Source organism: Vitis vinifera, chromosome 12, assembly GCF_030704535.1.
Source record: "Vitis vinifera cultivar Pinot Noir 40024 chromosome 12, ASM3070453v1".
NCBI lineage: Eukaryota > Viridiplantae > Streptophyta > Magnoliopsida > Vitales > Vitaceae > Vitis > Vitis vinifera.
Genome location: NC_081816.1, coordinates 24,209,469 through 24,231,268, shown reverse-complemented (window position 1 = coordinate 24,231,268; position 21,800 = coordinate 24,209,469). Strand labels below are relative to the sequence as shown.

Below are 21,800 nucleotides of genomic sequence, written 5' to 3'. Positions count from 1 at the left end.
TAAGAACTACTGTAAAAGATTTAACCACAGATATTAAAAACTTAACTTCTCTTAAATATTTGAATGAATACGAAGTAGCTATACAAGAAGCTTTTGATGAACTTTTTGCCACAGAAACCATAATTAGAAGAGAAATTATAAAATATTATATTGATAATTTATATGCTAGCTCATCTAATTAAAACATATTAGAGATAATGAACCCTCATCTACAAACCCAAGAGGTAAAGCAGCTAAAATTTTTAGTAGAAACACAATTAAAAATAACAAACGAAGTATTACAAGAACAAATTCAGAAAGAAAACCAAAATAATATAGATATTTTAAAAGAAATCCAGAAAAGACAAATAAAATCTGTAGAAAAACTAAACACGGTCTTAGGAATTAGAAAAGAAGCTGGAAGACTTTAAGAACCATAATTTGCTAAGAAATAACCTAGATTATATTAAAGAACAATTAGCTAGAGAAGAAAAATTTGTTAGAAAAGAAATAGAACAAATAAAATTAGAACAACAAAATTTAAAAGAAACTTTAGAAAAAATTAACCAAAAAGTAGATAAACTTTTAGAACAAAGAAATATAGTAATATCAGAGGAACAAAAATTAAACAACCTTTTAAAACAATTAAGATTATGAAGACAAGAGCTTGAGGGTATTTCTATCCTTTCATAAATATATATATATATATATATATATATATAACAATTAGTGGGTACGAGAGATATTAGATGAGTGTATTTAACATCACTTTGTTGGTTGTTATTTTGAGTTTGGTAAAAATCTAATCTAACCAATTTTCCCATAATTAAACAAAGTACATACAAAAAGTATGATCTTATGTTTCTTATAATAAAAAACATTAAAAACATGTTTGATAATAAAAAATTATTTTCTATTTTCAGTTCTTAAGAATGAAAAATAAAGTATTTTCAAAAAACATATTTTAGTTGTTTTTTATTATTTTTATATGATTTTTGAGGGTTTTTTTAAGAAATAATTATACAAATATCTAGAATAATTAAAAATAAAATACTAAATATAAAAATTATTTTAAAAAAATATTAAAATCAGGTTAAAAATATTTTAAATTTTCAAATAGATTTTTGTTTTACAAAAATCAAAAAACAATTTTTAAAAATTATTTAAAAAAAATAATTATATAAAAAAACCCTAAATATTTGAAAGATTGCAAAAAGTAATAAAGTTTTTAAGTTATGTTTAGTGTGAAAAATTTAATTTATTATGAAAAATATGAAAGAAAATTAAATATAATAAACATTAATTAAAAATTATGTATTTTTAAACTATTTGATATTTGTATCAAAGAGCAAAAATAAGTTAAAGAAGTAGAAAGAAATATATAATATAATTTATTAATTTAAAATCTATTTTTTAGTATTTATTCTTTCTTTCTTTTATTTTTTTTCTTTATTTCCTTTTTTTTTATCCTCTCCCAAATTTTTTTAAAACCAAATATAATATTTTAATACACGAGTGTTATAAGTTTCTACTCTCAAAATTAAAAAAAGAAATCTATTTTTAAAACCATAAATAGTAAACCTATGATTATTTATTATTAATTTATTTCCTAACCTTGTCAAAGGAAATATCTAGAAACCACCACACACCTCTAGACCCATGCAACCTCTATAATCCACGTAGAAAATGGAACTATCCAGAGAAAGAAGGCAGAAGAACACTCCAGAAAACACCATCCAATCCTATAAAAACCCTTCCATCTTCGTCATCGGAAAACAATCCAATACGACCCTCAAAGTCTCCTCTGCAACGACCCAAGATCAATTTCCATTCATCCATCTCTTTAGATTTCCTCTCCATTCCTTACCCATGGCTAAGCCAAGCATCATCCCAATCTCCTTGTTTTTAGCGGCCATGGCTGCAGTGCTGATCCCCATCCCAGCAGAGGGCCTCATGCCCTACACCAGAAACCTCTGGGACATGGTCCTCCCCTTCGACGACCCCTTCAGAATCCTCGAACACTCCCCCATCACCGTCCCCAAAGGGCTCGAAACTATCGCCCTTGCCCGATCTGATTGGAAGGAGACCATCTCCGCCCACATCATCACTCTGGACGTGCCGGGCATGAAGAAGGAAGACATCAAGATCGAGATCGAAGAGAACCGGGTGCTGAGAATCAGTGGCGAGCGGACCGCGGAGGGGGAGGCGGAAGGAGAGAAATGGCACCGCTCCGAGCGCGCTACCGGCAAGTTCTGGAGGCAGTTCAGGTTGCCTGCAAATGCTGATTTGGATAGGATTAAGGCACATCTTGAGAATGGGGTGTTGAGGATCACAATTCCCAAGCTGGCAGAAGACAGGAAGAAGCAGGCTAAGGTTGTTAACATTGCGGAAGAAACCAACAGTGGCGAGGATGTTATGGCTACCAAGAGTGAGATGTGAAGACGCTGTTTCCTTGGATGATGATGATGATGATTTTGGCGGTGTGTTGTGTTTTATGGTTTTGGTGATATTATAAGTAACGTAATAAAAAGGATGTAATTTAAGTTAATATTACGGTTGTAAACTCATGGAAAGGTTGAAATGGGTTCAGATTGGTTTGGACCAACCCAACAACCCATCGAAGTTGCTATGCGTTATTCTAGGTTGAATTTATTAACAAAGAGATGAATGCAGGCACCATGGGTTAAATTTGAAAACAAGTAGACATGTTTCACAAGTTACTCTATTTCTACCATCACTCTATTCATAAGTACAGAAATTAATGCACATATCTCAAAGAACAAATCACATGATAGCATTGAATGTGGTTGAGATGGGGTCCAATTATAGAAGACAAAGACCCTTGGGACCATTAAAATTTACCAAAAATATATGGTAACATGGAAAGACTCGTTGCTTTTGGAGAAATCAATTTACTAGACGCTAGAGACTTGGAAGTTGCAAACTCAATAGTGTCATTATATATATATATATATATACTCTCTTTTCACTGCTTTAAACTGCTAATCCTGCTGAATATTTCACCCCGGTCGACGGCAGCCACAGGTTTCCGGCTATGAATTCGGTCACCGTGAAGTTGGCGGCCTGAGCGGAGTTGTTCAACAGATGAAAACCCGGCCACTGGACCCTGCTGCCTAGGCCTGCACTGGGTCCATAGTTCATATATTCACCATAGTAGAGTGTATCCAGAGCAAAATCCCCATTCCACTCTAGCCATCCTTCTGGCCTAATGGCATCACTGATGTAGGATTTCATGATGATGGTACGCGAATATTGCTTCCATGGCCTACCAAGGTACGAGAGTGTGGAGTTCACTGAAGCCAGAAGATCAGAATCTGCTGATATGTTGGAGAATTGTATTGAGAAGCCCGTGGGCTGAGCAGGGTCTTTGCGGCCTTGGGCGGTGATGGTGTTCTTTTGATTTGGTAAGCCCTTCTTCACCAGGATTTGGCAGTTTTGGAAGACCACCGTGGCATCACCGAATATGAAATCGACGGTGCCACTGATTCTACACTCTCTGTAGAATTGACGATTCGTGTGGGGATACAGTGTGTCCTGGTATCCCCTCATGCTGCATCTGTAGTAGACCGAAAGGTCTGAATCGGACCTCAATGCTACCGCTTGGTGCTTCTCTGGTCCTGCCGTGTTCTCAAATGTCATGTCTCTTGCAATAAATCCTTTGCCCTTAACAGCTGCATTCCATTATGCCAAATTAGTTAAAACTATTAGGTTGACTCCAGCTTGGTTGGTAGTTGGGCAGAGATTTTTCCTAGTCTTTTGCATCCTAAACTTGAATGCAAAGCATTAATTTCTCTTTCTCTATATTCAAAAGCATGGGGTCATGGTGGAAGAAAATGGCATGCCAAAAATTAAGACACAACTCAATGAACTCATACCAAAGGTTGCAGATGCATATGTAGTCCAGCCATCGATGTAGCTCCGGTTTCCAGTAATGACAGTAGCGCCCATCCCATCTCCGACCATCATCAGGTTCCATTTCTTCTTCTTGATCTCCACATTCTCCCTATAAATGCCTTGCTTGATGTAGATTACATAGTGGTTCTGGCTGTAATCAGGGGCTGCTTGGACTGCATCCATCACAGTAGTATAATTCCCAGTTCCATCTGCAGCTACTGTAACATCTGGTGACACTGATGAGGCCTGAAGGAGCTTCCTGCTGTGTTTGCCAACCCATGATGGAAAATCACCGCTGCCCACGTGCTTCACACCGCCACCACCGCCATTGGATTTGCCTTTGGGAGCTGGATCATGGACCATAGTAAGAAGGCTGTGGACTAATGAAGCTACTTGGCTCAGGCTTTCAGCTACCACTGTCTTGACAATTCCATTGGTACCAACAAATCCCTCTATGCATGTGTCCTGATTAGTGAAAGTAGAGCTCAACCATGTCTTCAAATCCGACCCCAGATCGCCGGTACCGTTATCTTTACCTACAATCAACTTTTTTAGCTAGTTGAACTAGAAATCTAACATGGGAAAGACAAAAAAAAAGTACCATACTTGTATATACCTTTAGGATTCTGAATGGCAGAAAGGGACCAGCTCAGATCATCAGCTGCAAAATCCAGCAACTCAAGGCAATCTGAAATGGCATTAGAAAGCCGAAAATCATTGAACACTTTAGTGAACTGGGACACAACTGACATAGTCCCTCGAAGTACATCAATGGTGGACTTGAGTGAACTGATAAAAGCCGAGGAAGGAACCGCCAAACACTGAGACTGAAGAAGCTTCAGATTAGCCTCTTCATCAGAACTGCTAGCAAATGTACTAGAACTGCAAGAAATGAAAAAGAAGAAGATAGTAAAGAAAAGGGAGAATTGGGACAACCTTGTCCTGAGTAAAGAAGCCATTATGGCCTTGAAATGAAGTAGAGACTAAAGAAGGAGGTGGGGTATAAATATAAACACACAACACATCAAATGTACATGAAATATAAAAATGCAAGAGGTTGGTATTGGGATTTGGATTGGGATTGGGGCATAGGAGGGGGTTGGTGGCAGGTACGAGTGAATTAAAGAGGATGGATCAAGCGATGGTGATGAGTAATGAGTCATGAGTCCGCGTGTCGGTGTTGCCAAAGCGAAAGATTCTGACCCCAATGCCGCGGCATCTTAGTCTTGCGTGCCACCCTCTCACCTCCCATCCCTGTCCTTCTTTTTCTCTTTTTGCCCTGCCCTCCCTCCTTTCTCTTTTTTTACTACTACTTCTGCTTTTAGCCACTCACCACTCCTTTTCTTTAAGTCCATTTGTGAACAGGTAAGCTTGTTATGGCTGAATTTCCAAATATGAGTGCCTAAATTTTAACCCTGAGGAGAATCTCACTCAGGGGATGCATATCTAGCATTAACTTCATCTCTACCATATGAGCTGTTCGAATCATCAATCATTTTTAGTGAAGACAATTAATTGAACCATCATACGAGCTATTTGTTTGTTTTTCTTGGTTTGAACATGTTTTACAAATTGTGGGATTGAATTTGATCTATGAATTTTGGCAACAAGGATTGAAGTTGATATCAAAGAGGAAGCAAATGATAAGAATTCTTTGTGGAGTACAAGCTCATAATAGATAATTTACGTGGCCAAACATCTAAGAGTGGGGATGAGTGAGTGAGTGGTGGGGCAGACAAAGGGACAAAATGACAAGCCACACACATGGCATATGTCCTTATGGAGTTACTTGTAGGACATAAAATAGAGTAAGCAAAATGACCACATCCAGGTGTCCATACTCACAAAACCCAACTGATTAAGACATGATATTCACCATCACATGCCTAATCTAGCATGGTGAGACTCGTTCAATCCATCCCCAATTTAATTGGGAAATGCAAGTTGTACATGCTATATCTGTCTGGCTTTTTTTTTGTAATATTTATATATATATATATTTTTGTAATATTGATAAAGTGGTATAAAGAAATTTAGGATCTGTTTTTTGGGAATGTTTTCAAAAGAAAAAAAAATATATATTTTTAAATAATTCTATGATGTTTTTTAAAATAAAAGTCTGTTTTGAAACTTCGAATGTTTTTTATATATTTTTTGTTTGTTTTGATGTATTTCTTAAAAATAAATTTATATATAGTGTTTTATTTTCAATTATTTTTTATGTTTGTATAATTATTTTTTAAAATAATCCTTAAAAAATAAGTGAAAATAATTAAAATATATTTTTAAAATATACCTTATTTTTCAAAATAGGAAACTATTTTTTGTCAAAAAAATTACAAAATATGTTTTTTAGTCTAAAAACAATTCTCAAAAAAACTTTTAGAATTTGTTTGATAATTGTTTTTAAAAATACTTTTTCATTCTTAAAAAGCAAAAAATGGTCTTTTTTTTCTTTTAACACAAAAAATATATTTGACAAATCATGGTGGAAAATAGTTTTTCTAGAACTTATTTTGCAAATGGATTGTTTTTTAGAACAAGTCTCATGTGCTTTCAATTATTTTTTATATATTATTTTGAGGAATGATCGAAAAGATGAAGAATATTTGGAAAATTATTGCATTATGCGTAAGTGTACAATAACTTCATCGACAATATGTAAAAAAAAAAAAAAAACCATTTTTAATATACTATACAAGTTTTTAAGTAGAATTTTCTTCCTAAAAATAATTAAAAATTATTTTTTAAAAACCATCTTCTAGTAGCTGTTTTGGAAACATTTCCAAATAGTTCCTTAAAGCATGCATATTGAAGACAAAATAACTCACATCTTCAATCATAGAGACACTATTAACCAACTTACATCACCTAATGTTTTTTAATTGTAATTACCAACCTAAATGTTCAATCCAACCTTTTCTGCTTCTACTAAAAAGGAAATGAGAACCCTAATGCGCCCAAAAGCCTACCAAGTGCGCTAGTTAGTGATCCTTCAAATCAAAAGACCTTTTATGATCCCATTGCAAATTTATTGCATGTGGGAAAATAGTTTTTGGATGCATAATGATATCATAGAATTTGCTTTAAAATATCAACAATTCATTTTTAAATAGGGCCACATAAAATCGAATTAGCATCCACCGAAAAGCGAAATTAATCACAATATATCATGTATATAATTTGGTTTCATTGTTTTATGCTTCACTTGTTGTATCCGTTTGTACTTCGGCTACAACTTGGTGGGTTATGTTGGTTCGACGGTTAATTTGACCTCAACCTGAATTAATAAATAATCGATCCGAGATTAAACTCATTTTTCTAAATTGGAGTTGAGCTCAAATGAACAAATCCATACCTCATCTAGTTAGGCAGAATGTTGACCAAATAGGTAGTGGTCCAAAGACCTGCTACATCAAAGGCCAAGTGCAGCAATCATCACATCTTATTAATTCATCACATTATTGAACCAACCAACCAACCATCCTTCATGCCTCAACCAATGCTGGTACTTTCCAAATCACTTTGTTACTTTCTTCTATAAATTTCATCCCAAGATTCTCCCTTTACAGCCCCAAATTAAATGACTCAATTTTCATCATCAAAAGTTGAGAAAATAAATTATTCCAATAGGTTATAACTTATAAGCTAGTTTGAAATAGTTTCTCATATGCTATAAGTAATACCCGAAATTTCGTATTCAAAATTCAATATTTTACTTCCTAAACTTTCAACTACCGGTAGTTCTAAACCATCATAAAATTATAAAAGAGATCTGGGTAGAAATCACATTTGAATTGATAGCGTGAAAATTTTCAAATATTTTTTAAATATGACAATCATAATTATCATTTTTTAAGACTGTTCATGATTTTCACATACAAATCATGACTTTCTCATGCAACCACAAAGTGTGACAATTTTAAACCTCGATAACATGTGGTTCACCTTTTTATTTAGTAAATTGCTTATTCATTTTCTAGTACATAAAATGCATTTAACTCGGTTTGAAAATAATATATCTAAAATCCTTTTAAGATAACTTTCTAATTTTTGCCTTTTGATTGAAAATTGAAGTGAAAACTAAAGTGTAAAATCATAATTCTTGTAAAGATAAACATCGGTATTAGAAAAAAATTTTAAATATGAAATAATTGCTTAAATCCAAACTCTTTTTAAGTTTTTTTTTTCCAAAATTAATCAAAAGGGTCTTATTTTTCCTTGGTCACAATGTAATAAACATATATTTTATAATTAAAAATTATAAAAATTCAAAATTACTTCCCTGCTTCTTCTACTACTTAACACATGAATTAAATTATTAAGCACTATCTCAGACATATCACATGAATAAAGTCAAGCATTTGACTAAATTTTGTCCTTTTATTTTTAATTTTTTTAATGTAAGACTGTAAAGGAGTATGCAAAGCACAAAGTGCATAATTTAATTCTAAAATAAATAAATAAATAAAAATAAAAGAAAAAGGAAAAAAGAAGAAGTTGTTTTTTTAAAGTATTAAAGGCTGAAGCAGAGTGCTTTAAATAAGGTGACGCAATAACGCGTTTTACAGATATGTGATGCCCCAATTTCAGAGCCGAAAGGTGGATGCTATCTTCTCCAAATCTCATTTCATGTCTTAATCTATGACGTATCCCATTCTTATGCATCTTGTTCAGATTCAGTCATTTATTTTCCAATAAAATTAAAGTTGGATTAAAGTGGCTATCTACATTATTTAGAGTCATCTCCATAAGATTCTCTCCGACTTTATTTTGATAACGTTTTTAAAAATTACTTTTAGTTCAAAAAGGTGTTTTTGAAAAATATTTAGAATATTTTTGACAGTATTTCTTTTCGAAATGCTCGAAGTATAAGTGTTTTATTAGAATAAGTTTTTTCTTTATTTTTTAAAAGAATTACCCGTCACAGTAAGTGATTTTTCAACTTATTAAAAATCTTTCTTAAATTTTGTCAAAAGTCGATATATATATATATATATATATATATTTTTGTCAAAAAGCATTTTGAGATAGAAGCACTTTTAAAAAACTTTGTTAAATCGAACTCTTAAATGTTTGATTGAATTTATATTTTCTTTAAAAAAAAGTGAACGTTTTTCGTTTTTAAAAATAGACTTTTATATAAAACACAATATCTTTTATATAAAAAAATGGAATTAATTTATATTATTTAAAAAAAATTAATTTTTGGGTAAGGTGATGTTTGTTTTTGTTTATTTTTTTAAACTTAAATTTAAATATCACTTAATTTAATTTAACTCTAAGTATAGTTCAATAATATTAAGTATTCAATTAAATACCATTTTATTATTTTATTTCTATTAAGTATTAATAGGGTGACAGGTAATAGGTGACATGTGATGGATGGCGGTGACATTAATATTGTATTTTAGTTGTTTTAAAAAATAATTTTTAAAGCGTTTTAAGAATAGAAAACAATAAATGCATTCAAATGACACCTTAATAATTACTTTTTATTTTTTTCACAAAATAAATTAATTATAAATCATTATTGCAAAAATATCATTTGCAAAACTACTGTATAGAATTTTCTCCATGGATAACTTGATTTACATATGAAAAGTAACTCGGCCCAATTACATGCCCCAGTAAGCTGGTCAACATTATTTTCAATACAAGTCAAACCCATGCAGAGCTTAGTCCATATCCAAGTCCAGGCCCAGGCCCATCAAGCTTGAAGCTTCTATATGGACGAGAAGAGAGACAGAAGCTAAACTGGGCTACAATGGCGGAAGCTTCTGACTCGGAAATGGGCTCTCCGGAGAACGAAGCTCTCATCTCCGCTGCTCAAAACCCTAGCTCCTCTGACTCCGATTCCGACTCCGACGTCGGCGAAGCCGAAGAGCTTCTCCGACTCCAAACCCTAGAATCCGAAGTCTCCAGCGACCCCTCCAAATACGACGCTCATGTCGAAGTACTCTCCTCACCATCATTTCTTCTCTCTTTTCATTGCGTTTTCTTCGCTGATGATTGCCTTTTCCATTTCTTTCATCGACAGTACATAAAGTGCCTTCGCAAATTGGGCGAAATCGAGAAGCTTAGAGAAGCCAGAGAGGCCATGAGCGCGCTCCATCCATTGACCCCTCTCATGTGGCAGGAATGGGCTCGAGATGAGCTAACGGCTCGGTACTTGTATTTTCTGTTTCTGTTTGGTTGCTGGGAAAATGGAGGATTATAAGAAAGCAAATGCAAATGCGAATTTGTGCAGTTTTAGTTGAAGTGGACATGTCAGTCTTTAAACCTAATGCCTTTGCTGTGATTTTGCAGGCCTGAGGCTTTTCTTGAAATTGAGAAGCTCTATGAGAAAGGAGTCTTCGATTACCTGGTTGGTTTTTGCTTCTTAATATATGAAATTATAATTTTTTTTTTTGAATAATTATTACACATCAGTTAGAGAATGAAGTGTTTATTGTAACCCTAGTGTTTAACACAAAACACTCTACCGTCTCTAAAGCTATTGAGTAAAATGAAAGCCACTTGTTTGGTTACCATGGATATTTGAAGTGCAATGCGATCATGTGGGGTCTTAGTAAACTGGTTACAAGCCATTCTGCGAGATGAAAAATTCCCTATAATTTGGGGTTTGAGAGTGTATTTTGGATTTCGAACTTAATGGGGAGGGTTTCTTTTTACATTTATTGCCTTGTAAAAATCAGAATGAAAACTTTCAGATTATCATACTTCAGTGTGATTTCCTGAAAGGTCTAGTGTTAAAGGAATATGGAGCTCAGAACTCAGACATTGATTTAGGTATTGCTTTAAGAAATAAGACAATTGATTTGCTGTTTCTTTATGCAGTCTGTCCCTCTTTGGTGTGACTACTTAAATTTTGTTCAAGAACATGATCCAGCAGTTCGTGAATGTTCATCTGAAGGGATTTTGAAGGCAAGAAACCTGTTTGAGCGTGCACTTACAGCAGCTGGTCTGCATGTTGCTGAAGGAAGTAAAATATGGGAAGTATACAGGGAATTCGAGCAAGCTATCCTTCTTACTATAGATGAAAATGACAATGAGGTCAGAATTTACATGCACACTATTGATGTATCTCTTATTTTTGGCATTTTTTTCCCACCTATTTTTTTTCCTTGACTTCTAGTTTTCTTATTTTAATAAATAAAAATACAAGGAAATGAAGAAGGGTCATATCAACTTAAGAGTTTCTCTTACTATGGAAGGAAGCACCCAAACTACACCGAACAAGGATAATAACAATTGTCATAGAACCCTTGATATGGTGTAATGAAGAACAAGGGTATATTCACCAACAACCATCATCGTGTTTGAAGCTAAACTAATGTTAAAATTTTCCCAATTGGCTTCCTTAGCAAAAAAGCTCATTTTAGTAGGGACCTAAGAATTCCAAACAACGCCCAGAGGGAAGGGGATTGATATCCCCAACTCTAGGAGAGAGTATGGGGATTTCACTAAAAAAACACCCTTATTTGACTCCTTCCAAATCATTTGATCAAAATCCTCTTCATTAACTTGTCTTGCAAGCTCCCAACTCCCAACTCCCAACTCCCAACTTTCAATCATTTAAGTGTCTAGAGAAACATAGATTCCAATAACCTCTCGTCCCGGTCTCGTTCTATATATCTACCACTCAAGCGTTTTTTAGAAAAGTGAAAGCATACAAGGGAGGAAATGACACCCTTAAGGGTACCTCCTCACATCTAATGTCCTCCCAAAACCTAACCCTTCTACTATTACCTACTTAAAAAACAACCCTACTATGAAGGAGGTTCCGCCTAATGGCTTTCCTAACTTCGACCTCATTCCCTTGTCCCACTACACAAGACTTCCATCCCCCTTCTTCCTTCCCATACTTTCCCTATATGACTTGTTTCCAAAAAGCTTTCCCTTGAGACGCGAATCTCTAACTCCACTTACCCAAAAGTGGCTGATTAAGAGGCGACAGACTTCTAAGGCCTAAGGCTCCCTTGCTCCTGTCCATGTACACAATATGCCATCTTATGATATGTAGCTTATCTAGTGATTCTAGTCTTAACCTTACCTTTCTAGGAATGAAAAATACAGACATAGAGTAAATAGACATGCATAATGTGCTTCAGAACATATGAGTCTCCTCCCTTTAGAGATATATTATCTCTTCCACATCAACAATCTTTTGTGAAACCTCTCTTCCACTTTGGAATTCAACTCTATCACCAACTCCCCCGCCCCCCTTCCAATTGGGATTAATCCACTCTTTTCCAAGTTTATTTTCAGCCCTAAAATTGCTTCAAACCACATAACTAGTTAACATTAGCGAACCATCCGATCTTGAGAATCCTTATTAATACAAACAAAAGATAAGACACCCCCACACCGTCTTTGTTCTTTCCCTTCACCCTAAATCCCGACAAATAACCACTCTCCTTGGCTCTCTCCAAAAGACGACTCAAAAAGTTTCCATGGCCAACACAAAAAGATACAATGAAAGAGGGTCTCCTTGTCTTAACTCCTTAGAGCTCTGAAAGAAATAGAAGGGGTCCAATAACAAGCATTGAAATTTCGCTATGGATATGCACCAATTGATCCATCTAATTCATTTTGGGTCAAATCCCATCTTTTCTAAGACAACTAAAAAGTCTAATTGAAATGGTCATATGCCTTTTCAATGTTAAGCTTACAAATAACACCACTGCAACTTCACTTCTGCATGGAGTGAAGTCTCGTTAGCCATAAGTGCTGCATCTAGTATTTGTCTTCCCTCAATAAAAGCATTTTGGAATTGGGAGACCACTTTTCCCACTACCACCTTCAATCTATTGGCTAAGACCTTAGGCAAGAGCTTATACAAACCACTCACCATGCTTACAACCTTCTTAGTGTTAAGTTTCTCTTAAAACCTTTACATGCCTATATATTAGCTACTAAAATGAATGGTCAATTGTTACTTTTCCAATAAAGCCAACAAGAGCAAATGGTGTTTTTTGTTGTATTAGTTTATCTTAATGATCAATTGAGTTAGCATTGAAAGTATGTGTTGATTTGGTAGTGTCATCATAAAAGCTGTGGATGTAGATCGGTCATCCTCTAGGAAAGGAGATTGGTGGATCTGGTCCATAGAATTAGAATAGAATGGATGAAACGGAGAAGTGTTTATATGATCGGTGGATAGCCATCAAATTAAAGGGATGGTTGTCATTTTCCTTAGTAGTTCCTAATCCTTTGTTACCTAAAGGAATTATAATGATTTTGATAAAGAAAAAAAGAAAAGAAAAGGAAAAGGAATGTAGTTATAATCATCCTATCGAAAAATGAAAAAGGACGTTGCAATGGCATATGATTTTTTTTTAAAGATCTACATTTGTGTGCTATTTCCTTCTTGCAGGCAAAAGAAAAGCAGGTCCAGCGCATCCGAAACATATTCCATCGTCAATTGTCTGTTCCCCTTGCTAACATGAGGTCAACACTTCTTGCCTTCAAGGCTTGGGAAGTGGAACAAGGCAATGTTCTTGATGTAAATTCTAGCAGTATGGATGGGATTTCATCTCATGTTGCCTCTGCATACGAGAAGGCGATGGATATGTATGATGCTCGTGCCCATCTTGAAGAACAAATAGTGAGGCAGGATATTTCTGACTCAGAAAGACATCAACAATTCCTAGTATGTGACTTAACTAGGGTCTTTTGATAAAAAATGGTTTATCTTAGCAATTTGATTATATGCATTTTTTTCTTGTAATCTTTCATGCTACAAATTATATCAAATTGTACTTGTAGATGTGCATGTGTTTCTTTGTTTATCAAAATATTTAGTGTTGCATATTTAAATTTTCTTCCTTAATATGAAGCAAGGCAAAAGATCGCAACCTTTTGAGATTGGCGCTCAACCATGATACTTTAGCTCTATAGTCCATAATTGTTAGCCACTAGGCTTAATAAGGTAAACAAAAATGAGAAACCTTCTGCACAAATGGGTGTCTTATGTGAGAAAACTATTGATCTTCTATTCATCCATTGCCTTATTTTGCTTGCGCTTTGTTAGGGGTTGTTCTCCTATGTCGGTCTCTAATTGGTGGCCCTATGGGAAATTTGAAATATGATGGTTTCTATTGGAAAGGGATTTTAGATATATGATGGTTATTGAGGCTTTGGTTGATGTACAAAAATGTGGTCCTCTGGCCCTATAGTATTTTAGTTGTAATTTGAATAATTTGTATGAAGAAAAATGCGAAGATCTTTAATGACTACTTGAATTGGTGGATAATCTTAGGACTTGACTCTTTTTCTAACTTCTCTTTGGGTGTCAATCACCAAAGAGTTTGATGGAACTCCTTTAGCATCCTTCTGATGGCTTGGGTGGTGTTTGCCTTAGAGGATTAAGCGCATACACTTTGTATCACCGCTACACCCCATCCCAAAGCAAACTTGCCTTTCAAGGCTTAATTTTGATAGGTTTTCTTTGGGGTAATCCTAGTTGAGTCGGTATTTGAGGTATTCTTATAGAAGATATGACGATGTGGTTCTTTGTTTCCAATGTCAAAAAGGGTGAGCAGGTTATTGGAGTGAGATTTAGCTAAGTTGGAGGGTTTTAGAGAGGCTATAGCTATGGGTTTTAATATCTTTTCATTTAACAAGATTTCTTTGTTGTCACTACTTAGGTTAGACTAATTAGTCTTAGATGTAGATGACCCTGACTTTAAAATCATTGGATGTGGAGATCTTGGATCTTTCTTGAGATCTAATTAGGAGGATGGCTTCTTGATCAAAATGGGGGTTTTAGTGATGTGTCTCATATCTATACCGCGCTGCACTGAATTAGAGTGGAATTATGAAATTGGATGCTGAATATGGGGTAAATAATTCTGTTTGGAAGAGGAGGCAAGAGATGGCTTCTTTTGGGCTTTAGTATGGAGTTTGGCTTGGCTATTGAAGTAGCGGATCATGCTTTGTTAAAAGATTTGGTAAAGGCATCTTAATGTATATTATCAAATCATGATACCTGAACCATTCAATGTAACCAAATGTACCCACATAGACACAATATGACAAGGGTGTGGGGATCCTTTTTAGATACTCTTATTTGCTTGAAAAATTTATTATTTTTAATTTTTTTCCTTTTTTTTAAAAGGATAAAAGAGACAAGAAAGATAATTTTGTCTTTTTTTCAAGGATATGTTAATTTTTTTTTTTTTTTGATAAGTAAAAGAAGTATATTAAACGAAAAGAGGGAACACCAAAAATCGGTGTCCTCTAAGTATACAGGAGGTATACACACCACCTTTCCTAACTAGGAGCCTATCCAGTCTACAAAACTTACAAGAGAAGAATGACTCTCTGCTAGGGAACCCCTGACCCAAAACCAAAGATTACATACAAAAGAATATTTCAACCTTTGAAGCGAAAGGTCCTCATCCCCAAACGCTAACCTATTTCTCTCATTCCAAATTGACCAAAAAATACATAACGGCGCCATTTGCCAAGCCTTCTTGCATCTTTTTCCCACAAACCCTCCATTCCACCCAAGAAGGGTTGTCTTCATTGTACCCGAGAGAGTCCAAGATATACCAAAAAGAGAGAAAAGGAGGTTCCATAGGACCCGCGTCTTGATACAATGCAATAGGAGATGATCCACTGTTTCTTCTTCAGATAAACAGAGAAAGCACCTATTTGCCAAAGAGAACCCCCTCCTTTGAAGTTGCTCCTGCGTTAAAACTTTTCCCCAAGAAGCCTCCCAAGCAAAGAAAGCTACCTTGGGGGGCACTCTTGCCCTCCAAATTCTTTCACTAGGGAACAAAGAAAGACCCCCCGGCTCCATCATAGAATAAAGGGATCTAACTGAGAAAGCCCCATCCTTTGAAGCTGTCCATATCACTCTATCTTCCTCCTCCCTTTGAACCCTGAAAGCTTGGATCTTCTGCAACAACCGCTCCACCAAATCAATCTCCCAATTGTTAAACGCCCTTTCAAAGAGAGGAGTCCAACCAATCCCATCACCAACCGGATTCCACACCTCCGAAACCCAAGCATTCTTCGACATGGACATGGAAAAAAGAGATGGGAAGGACTCACAAAGAGGCCCATCACCACACCACTTGTCTTTCCAAAATTTCACTCTTTGTCCATTACCCAAATGGAAAGCTACCCTGCCATCAAACAACCCCCACTTCTTCCTAATTGCTTTCCAAAGCCCAACTCCATTTCTTCCCATCACATCCCGAGTACACCAGCCCCCCTCCTCTACGCCATACTTAAGGCTAATTACACTCCTCCACAACGCATCTCTCTCATTAGCAAACCTCCAATTCCACTTACACAAAAGGGCGTTATTCATCAAAGATAAATTTCTCACCCCTAGACCACCTTTTCTTTTCTCCAAACATACCAAGTTCCATCTTACAAGGTGAGGTTTATGGGCTAAAGTTCCCCCACCCCACAGAAAATCCCTCTGAATTTTCTCCAATCTCAACCTTACTTTTCTAGGCAAATGAAAGAGAGACATCAAATAAATAGGCATACTAGACATAGTGCTTCTGATTAGGGTGAGTCTACCCCCTTTAGATATGTACTGCCTCTTCCACATAGCAAGCCTTCTATGAAAACGCTCTTCAACCCCATCCCACACCGCCAAAGAGTTGAAAGCTGCCCCTAGGGGCATTCCCAAATAACTAGAGGGAATCCCTCCCACTTTACACCCCAACTCCAAAGCCAAACCCTCTATATTCAGCACCCTTCCAACCGGGATCATCTCACTCTTCTCTAAGTTAATCCTCAAACCCGAACATGCCTCAAACCACATGAGGAGCCAACTTAGATAAGTCATCTCGTCTGAAGAGTCCTCACAAAAAACCAACGTATCATCCGCAAACAACAAATGCGATATATGCATCCCCTCATCCCTCCCACCACTCACTTTCCACCCAGATAAGTAGCCCCCACTAATAGCCCTTCTCATCATACTACTAAAAACCTCCATGGTGATCACAAACAAATAAGGGGAAAGGGGATCTCCCTGTCTTAGCCCCCTCGTGCTTTGGAAAAAACCGGATGGAGACCCATTAACTAACACGGAAAATTTCACTGTGGAAATGCACCAATCAATCCACTTTATCCATCTCTCTCCAAAACCCATCTCTTTAAGAATAGCCAACAAAAAACTCCAGCTAACACGGTCATAAGCCTTCTCTATATCCAACTTGCATAACACCCCTCCCGCATTGTCTTTCAACCTTGAGTCCACAGCCTCGTTTGCAATCAACACTGCATCCAAAATCTGTCTACCCTCCACAAAGGCATTTTGAGACTCTGAGATCACTTTCCCCATCACCTTTTTAATTCTATTGGCCAACACCTTGGCCAGCAACTTGTAGAGGCTGCCTACAAGACTAATGGGCCTGAAATCTTTCAAATCTTCAGCTCCCCCCCTCTTTGGGACTAGTACAAGGAAAGTTGCATTAAGAGATTTTACAAATCTGCCCCTCTCATGAAATTCCTTGAAGAATCCCATTATTTCAGCCTTTACTAAATCCCAACTGAATGACCAGAAGGCCATGGTGAAGCCATCCGGGCCGGGGGCTTTATCCTTGCCTAGATCTGAAAGTGCCACGAACACCTCCCCTTCCGTAAAGGGAATTTCCAGCCCCACAGCCTCACAGCTGTCTAATCTCAAGAAGGACAGCCCCTCAACACCAGGACACCATCCTCCTTCTTCAGTGTACAGATTATTAAAAGCACCCACCACACTATTTTTTAAATCTAACTCCTTCGTATGCCAACAATCATCCACTTTCAGCCTAGACAACCAGTTCCTTCTGCTATGCGCGTTCGCCATCCTATGAAAGAATTTGGTATTATTGTCCCCCTCCTTCAACCACAATTCCCTTGATCTCTGTCTCCAAAAAATTTCTTCCCTCAACACCCATGTCTTATAAACCTCCTTAGCCTCCTTCCTTGCTTCACAATCCTCCAGACTCAAGATTGACTGATTCTCCACTGCATCCCAGTACACCACCTGGCTAAGAGCTTCTCTCTTCTTAGTCTCAATTACCCCAAAAACTTCTTTATTCCAAGTCTTTAAAAGCCCTTTTAAGGCTCTTAATTTTGCATCCAGGACAAAGCTAAAAGACCTAGTAAAAGATAAACTGCCCCACCACCTCTTCAACTGATCCATAAACCCCCTTTCCTCCAACCACATATTCTCAAATCTGAAAGGTGACGGACCCCTCTTCAAACCTCCATCCTCAAGTAGGATAGGAAAATGATCAGAGACTGGTCTAGCAAGAATCCCCTGCATGGCTCCATTGAACATTCTGTCCCACTCATCTGTAACTAAGAACCTGTCGAGCCTAGATTGAGACTGGTTGTTTAACCCCCCTCGCCAAGTAAAGAGACCCCCCTGTAAGGGGTAGTCCCTTAGCTCCAAATCCTCTACCACTTCAGTAAATCTCCTCATTGAAGCAGATAACTCACCCCCCCTACTACGCTCTTCCGGGTATCTGATCATGTTAAAGTTTCCCCCCACACACCAAGGATCTCTCCATAACCCTTTTATTGACCCAAGCTCCTCCCAAAAAACCTCTCTATCCCTTCTGCACACCGGCCCATAAACTCCAGTGAATACCCACCTCGTCCCATCCATACAATTCTTGAACAGACAAGACACTGAAAATATCCCTTCTTCCACCTCCAACAAATCAACCACTCTGTTGTCCCAAAACACCAGAACACCTACAGCTGCCCCCTTAGAGTTAATTGCTCTCCAGTCAATATGTCTTCCCACCCCAAGGCTACGAACAATCCCCGTATTCATATCCTTGATTTTGGTCTCCTGCAAGCACACCACGTCCACCTTGTTGGATTTTATTACAGACTTAATCATTTTCCTCTTTTCATTATCATTTGCCCCTCTAACATTCCAAGATAAAATCTTTATCTTCATTTAAACCCTGATCCTGAAGCCCCTCCAAACTTGCCTTCATTGGAAGCCAACTTAGCTCTTTTATAGCTTACTGTCCATTCCAGCTTCTTTGTTGCTTTTAATTTATTTTCTACCTTTATTTTATCATATCCAAGTATCATTCAAAATCATTTTTTGGTTGAATCTTGAGATGTGAAGGATCATACACTAGACAAAGAATTGCACTCGACACTTGGATCCAAAACCCATATAACATTGGTTTAGGATGAAGGTTGGCACAAGTATCTTTCTATGTAGTTCCTAAGGGATGAGAATGTCATGGAAATCTAACCTTTAGATTTAACATTTTTGACCTTTGAAGAGATGTAAAAATGTTGCTTTGCTTGGAAACCTAAATTTAACAAAACATTAGCAGATAGCTGAGCAAAATAAGGGGGTTGGTACATTTCTTATCCTCTTTATCAGCATTTGTCTCCAAAATCTCTATGGGTACTCCATTCACCTTCTTTTCGTTAGATTGGAACTTCATTTGTAGTTCCAAGAAGATTGATAGGAAATACAACCTATGTACAAACCATTTCCCATGGGTTCTATAAAATTAAACTTTTTTTATGGGCAACTAGCAAAGAGATAATTAATGAAAGGTGCTCAGTGAAAGAAAGGGGGAACAACCTTAATACACATGAAACTTATCAAAAAAAAAAAAACCCTTAATACACATGAAGTATACATAAGAGTATTGAAGCTAAACAATAAGAACATTTCAACTCCTACCAAAAGAGTACAAAATTAAGAATGGTGTTGAAGTTACATTTGGTACCCCAATTAAACAAAGAATTTATCAAGTTTCTCATCACAATTCTAAACTCTTCACACTCTGAAAACATTTTATATTTCATTTTTCCCAAAGAGACAAATTCAAGCAAAGAAGGGCCAACTACCAAAATGCAACATTGGTAGCACCCAAGAAAACTGAAGAAAGGACATATCAAATGCGACGAAATGCAAGCCTTTCCACAATGAATCTTATTATAATCTGTTGACTCCTCATCCTTCTTAATTAGCTAAAGGTCATCCTCGTTTCTTAAGCTGATCCAAGGTAAGAATTTTCTCTCAAATCAACTCCCAAGCAGGCAAACTGACTTTAGTAGGAGCCCATGGTATCCAAACCTCCCTACCAGGAAGCCCATGGTATCCAAACCTCCCTACCAGGAAAGATTCCTTGTTTGGTCTTGTTCAAGAAGCTATAAAAAAATTTAAGAATTTTCTGTTCTTTGCTAACCTCTAACTCAACTTATTTGAGCAATTTACTCTCAGAACTACAAAATAGATAAAATGAAAAAAAAATCTTGAACTATGTTCATTTCCTTGTCTACTGTCTAGTAGAGTTCCCAAAAGTGAGGATACTAATGACCATGGCTTGCTATTTGCCCCCAAAAATCGGTTTTTTTTTTTTTTTTGTTAGGTAAATAAGCAAGTGAATTAAAAGCTTTTGGGAAAGGTGTACAAAGTAAACACGGAGTATACAAATAGTGCCGAAAGGCAAGTAGAAGGATAAGAGAAACAACAAACCATGGTCAGGTATCCAAGCTTTTTAACAAGAAATATCGAACAAAGATGGGAATCTAGGATAGTTAGGATAAGAATTGGAGTTCTTAGAAATTATTGTAGCATAGTGGTTATGCTATCATGGATAGTTACTGTTTCAAAACCTGTTGGAGAGGGTTTTGCTATCCAATAGAGATGCTACATTTTTTGAGGCCACCTCTAATCTATAGATGGAGGTGATTCCACTATTGTCATTGCATTGGTGCAAATATGGGAAGAGGTCCATGAATACTGCTAGAGATTTGGGAGGCTCTTTTAGTTGTGCAGCTTGTTTTGCTTTTAGGTTAGAGTATAGTTCATACTTCTTCCATTCTTTGATATGATTTTGTATAGTTTGGAAGGATTTTTGTCATCCTTCTCTGTCCATTTTAGTTCCATATCAATGGATTTGTCCTTCTTATTATTAAAAAGAAAATGTGAAACATACTTTGTGCTAACTATGGTCTTTTCCATTTGGTATTTGTTACTTATCCTCCTCACATTTTTCTCACTATCTACTAAAGGGCAAGTAGTGTCAATATTTCACATTTTCGTGCTAACTATGATCTTTATCATTTGGTATTTGTTACGTATCCTCCTCACATTTTTCTTTTGTTCTATTTTAACCTTTTGCAGAGTTTCTGTTTTCATTTTGTAGTATGATGATCCTCATAACAATTAAGTGTTGCTTCTGTCTTATTGAAGCCTTTCTCCTTTTTCTTTTTTTTTCTTCTGATCTTATTCAATTCAGTCTCTTGTAAACTCTTTTTTTCCCCTTCTAAAGTGTTTCAATTTCCTTTCAAAAACTTTGATGCTTATGCTATCAATTTAATTTCCTGAAAATGATGATGGTTATGATGTTGTGCAGAACTACTTGAATTTTGAACAGTCTTCTGGTGATCCAGCTCGAGTTCAAATTCTGTATGAACGTGCTATTACCGAGTTTCCAGTGTCAAGGGATCTCTGGCTTGATTATACTCAGTACTTGGACAAAACATTGAAGGTTCTTTTTCTAATTTCTCTTAAGTCTGTTGAGGCTTAACTATTTGCAGTTTGAATAATTCTTTTTCTCTTATACTTCAGGTAGCCAATGTTGTTAGGGATGTATATTCCAGGGCTGTAAAGAACTGTCCCTGGGTTGGAGAGCTTTGGGTTCAGTACTTGCTTTCCTTGGAACGTGCACGTGCTTCTGAGAGAGAGATTTCAACAGTATGTTTTACTCGATCATTGCTACCTCTAATAATGAGTGATATAGTTCAACTTTGTTTGCAATAATTATACCTATAGCATACCTATGTAACTGCAATATAGGGCCAAATGTATCTTTCTCTTTGGCAAGAGGATTGCAGAATCTTATGCCTGGAATCTTAATAAAATATAGATAATTATCCTTTTGCAAGTCTAGAAAGAC

At 36.3% G+C, this 21,800-nt stretch overlaps 3 protein-coding genes across 4 annotated transcripts in view; 2 read left to right on the top strand and 1 right to left on the bottom strand.

Annotated features, from left to right (window-relative positions):
- Nucleotides 1–1,665: 1,665 nt before the first annotated feature.
- On the top strand, nt 1,666–2,678 carry LOC104881029 (22.0 kDa class IV heat shock protein). Its single transcript, XM_010659604.3, has one exon. It carries the CDS (start codon nt 1,666–1,668, stop codon nt 2,416–2,418), a length of 753 nt encoding a protein of 250 aa, XP_010657906.2. The 3' UTR covers nt 2,419–2,678.
- Nucleotides 2,679–2,751: 73 nt separating this feature from the next.
- Nucleotides 2,752–4,857, bottom strand: LOC100233113 (pectin methylesterase PME1). Its single transcript, NM_001281162.1, is given in 3 exon segments — nt 2,752–3,671; nt 3,876–4,430; nt 4,511–4,857. Coding segments are annotated over 3 exon segments (1,596 nt in total). The 5' UTR covers nt 4,854–4,857; the 3' UTR covers nt 2,752–2,973.
- A 4,745-nt stretch (nt 4,858–9,602) lies between these two features.
- Nucleotides 9,603–21,800, top strand: part of LOC100262646 (uncharacterized) — a 28,955-nt gene continuing 16,757 nt past the window's right edge. The window contains exons 1-7 of one of the 2 annotated variants that reach the window (XM_010659605.3): nt 9,603–9,850; nt 9,935–10,062; nt 10,204–10,261; nt 10,735–10,950; nt 13,274–13,549; nt 21,258–21,392; nt 21,473–21,598. In XM_010659605.3, coding sequence (XP_010657907.1) covers nt 9,662–9,850; nt 9,935–10,062; nt 10,204–10,261; nt 10,735–10,950; nt 13,274–13,549; nt 21,258–21,392; nt 21,473–21,598 — 1,128 coding nt within the window. In that variant the 5' untranslated portion in view covers nt 9,603–9,661. The remainder of the gene's footprint in view (nt 9,851–9,934; nt 10,063–10,203; nt 10,262–10,734; nt 10,951–13,273; nt 13,550–21,257; nt 21,393–21,472; nt 21,599–21,800) is intronic. The other variant, XM_019223559.2, reaches the window with a different exon arrangement.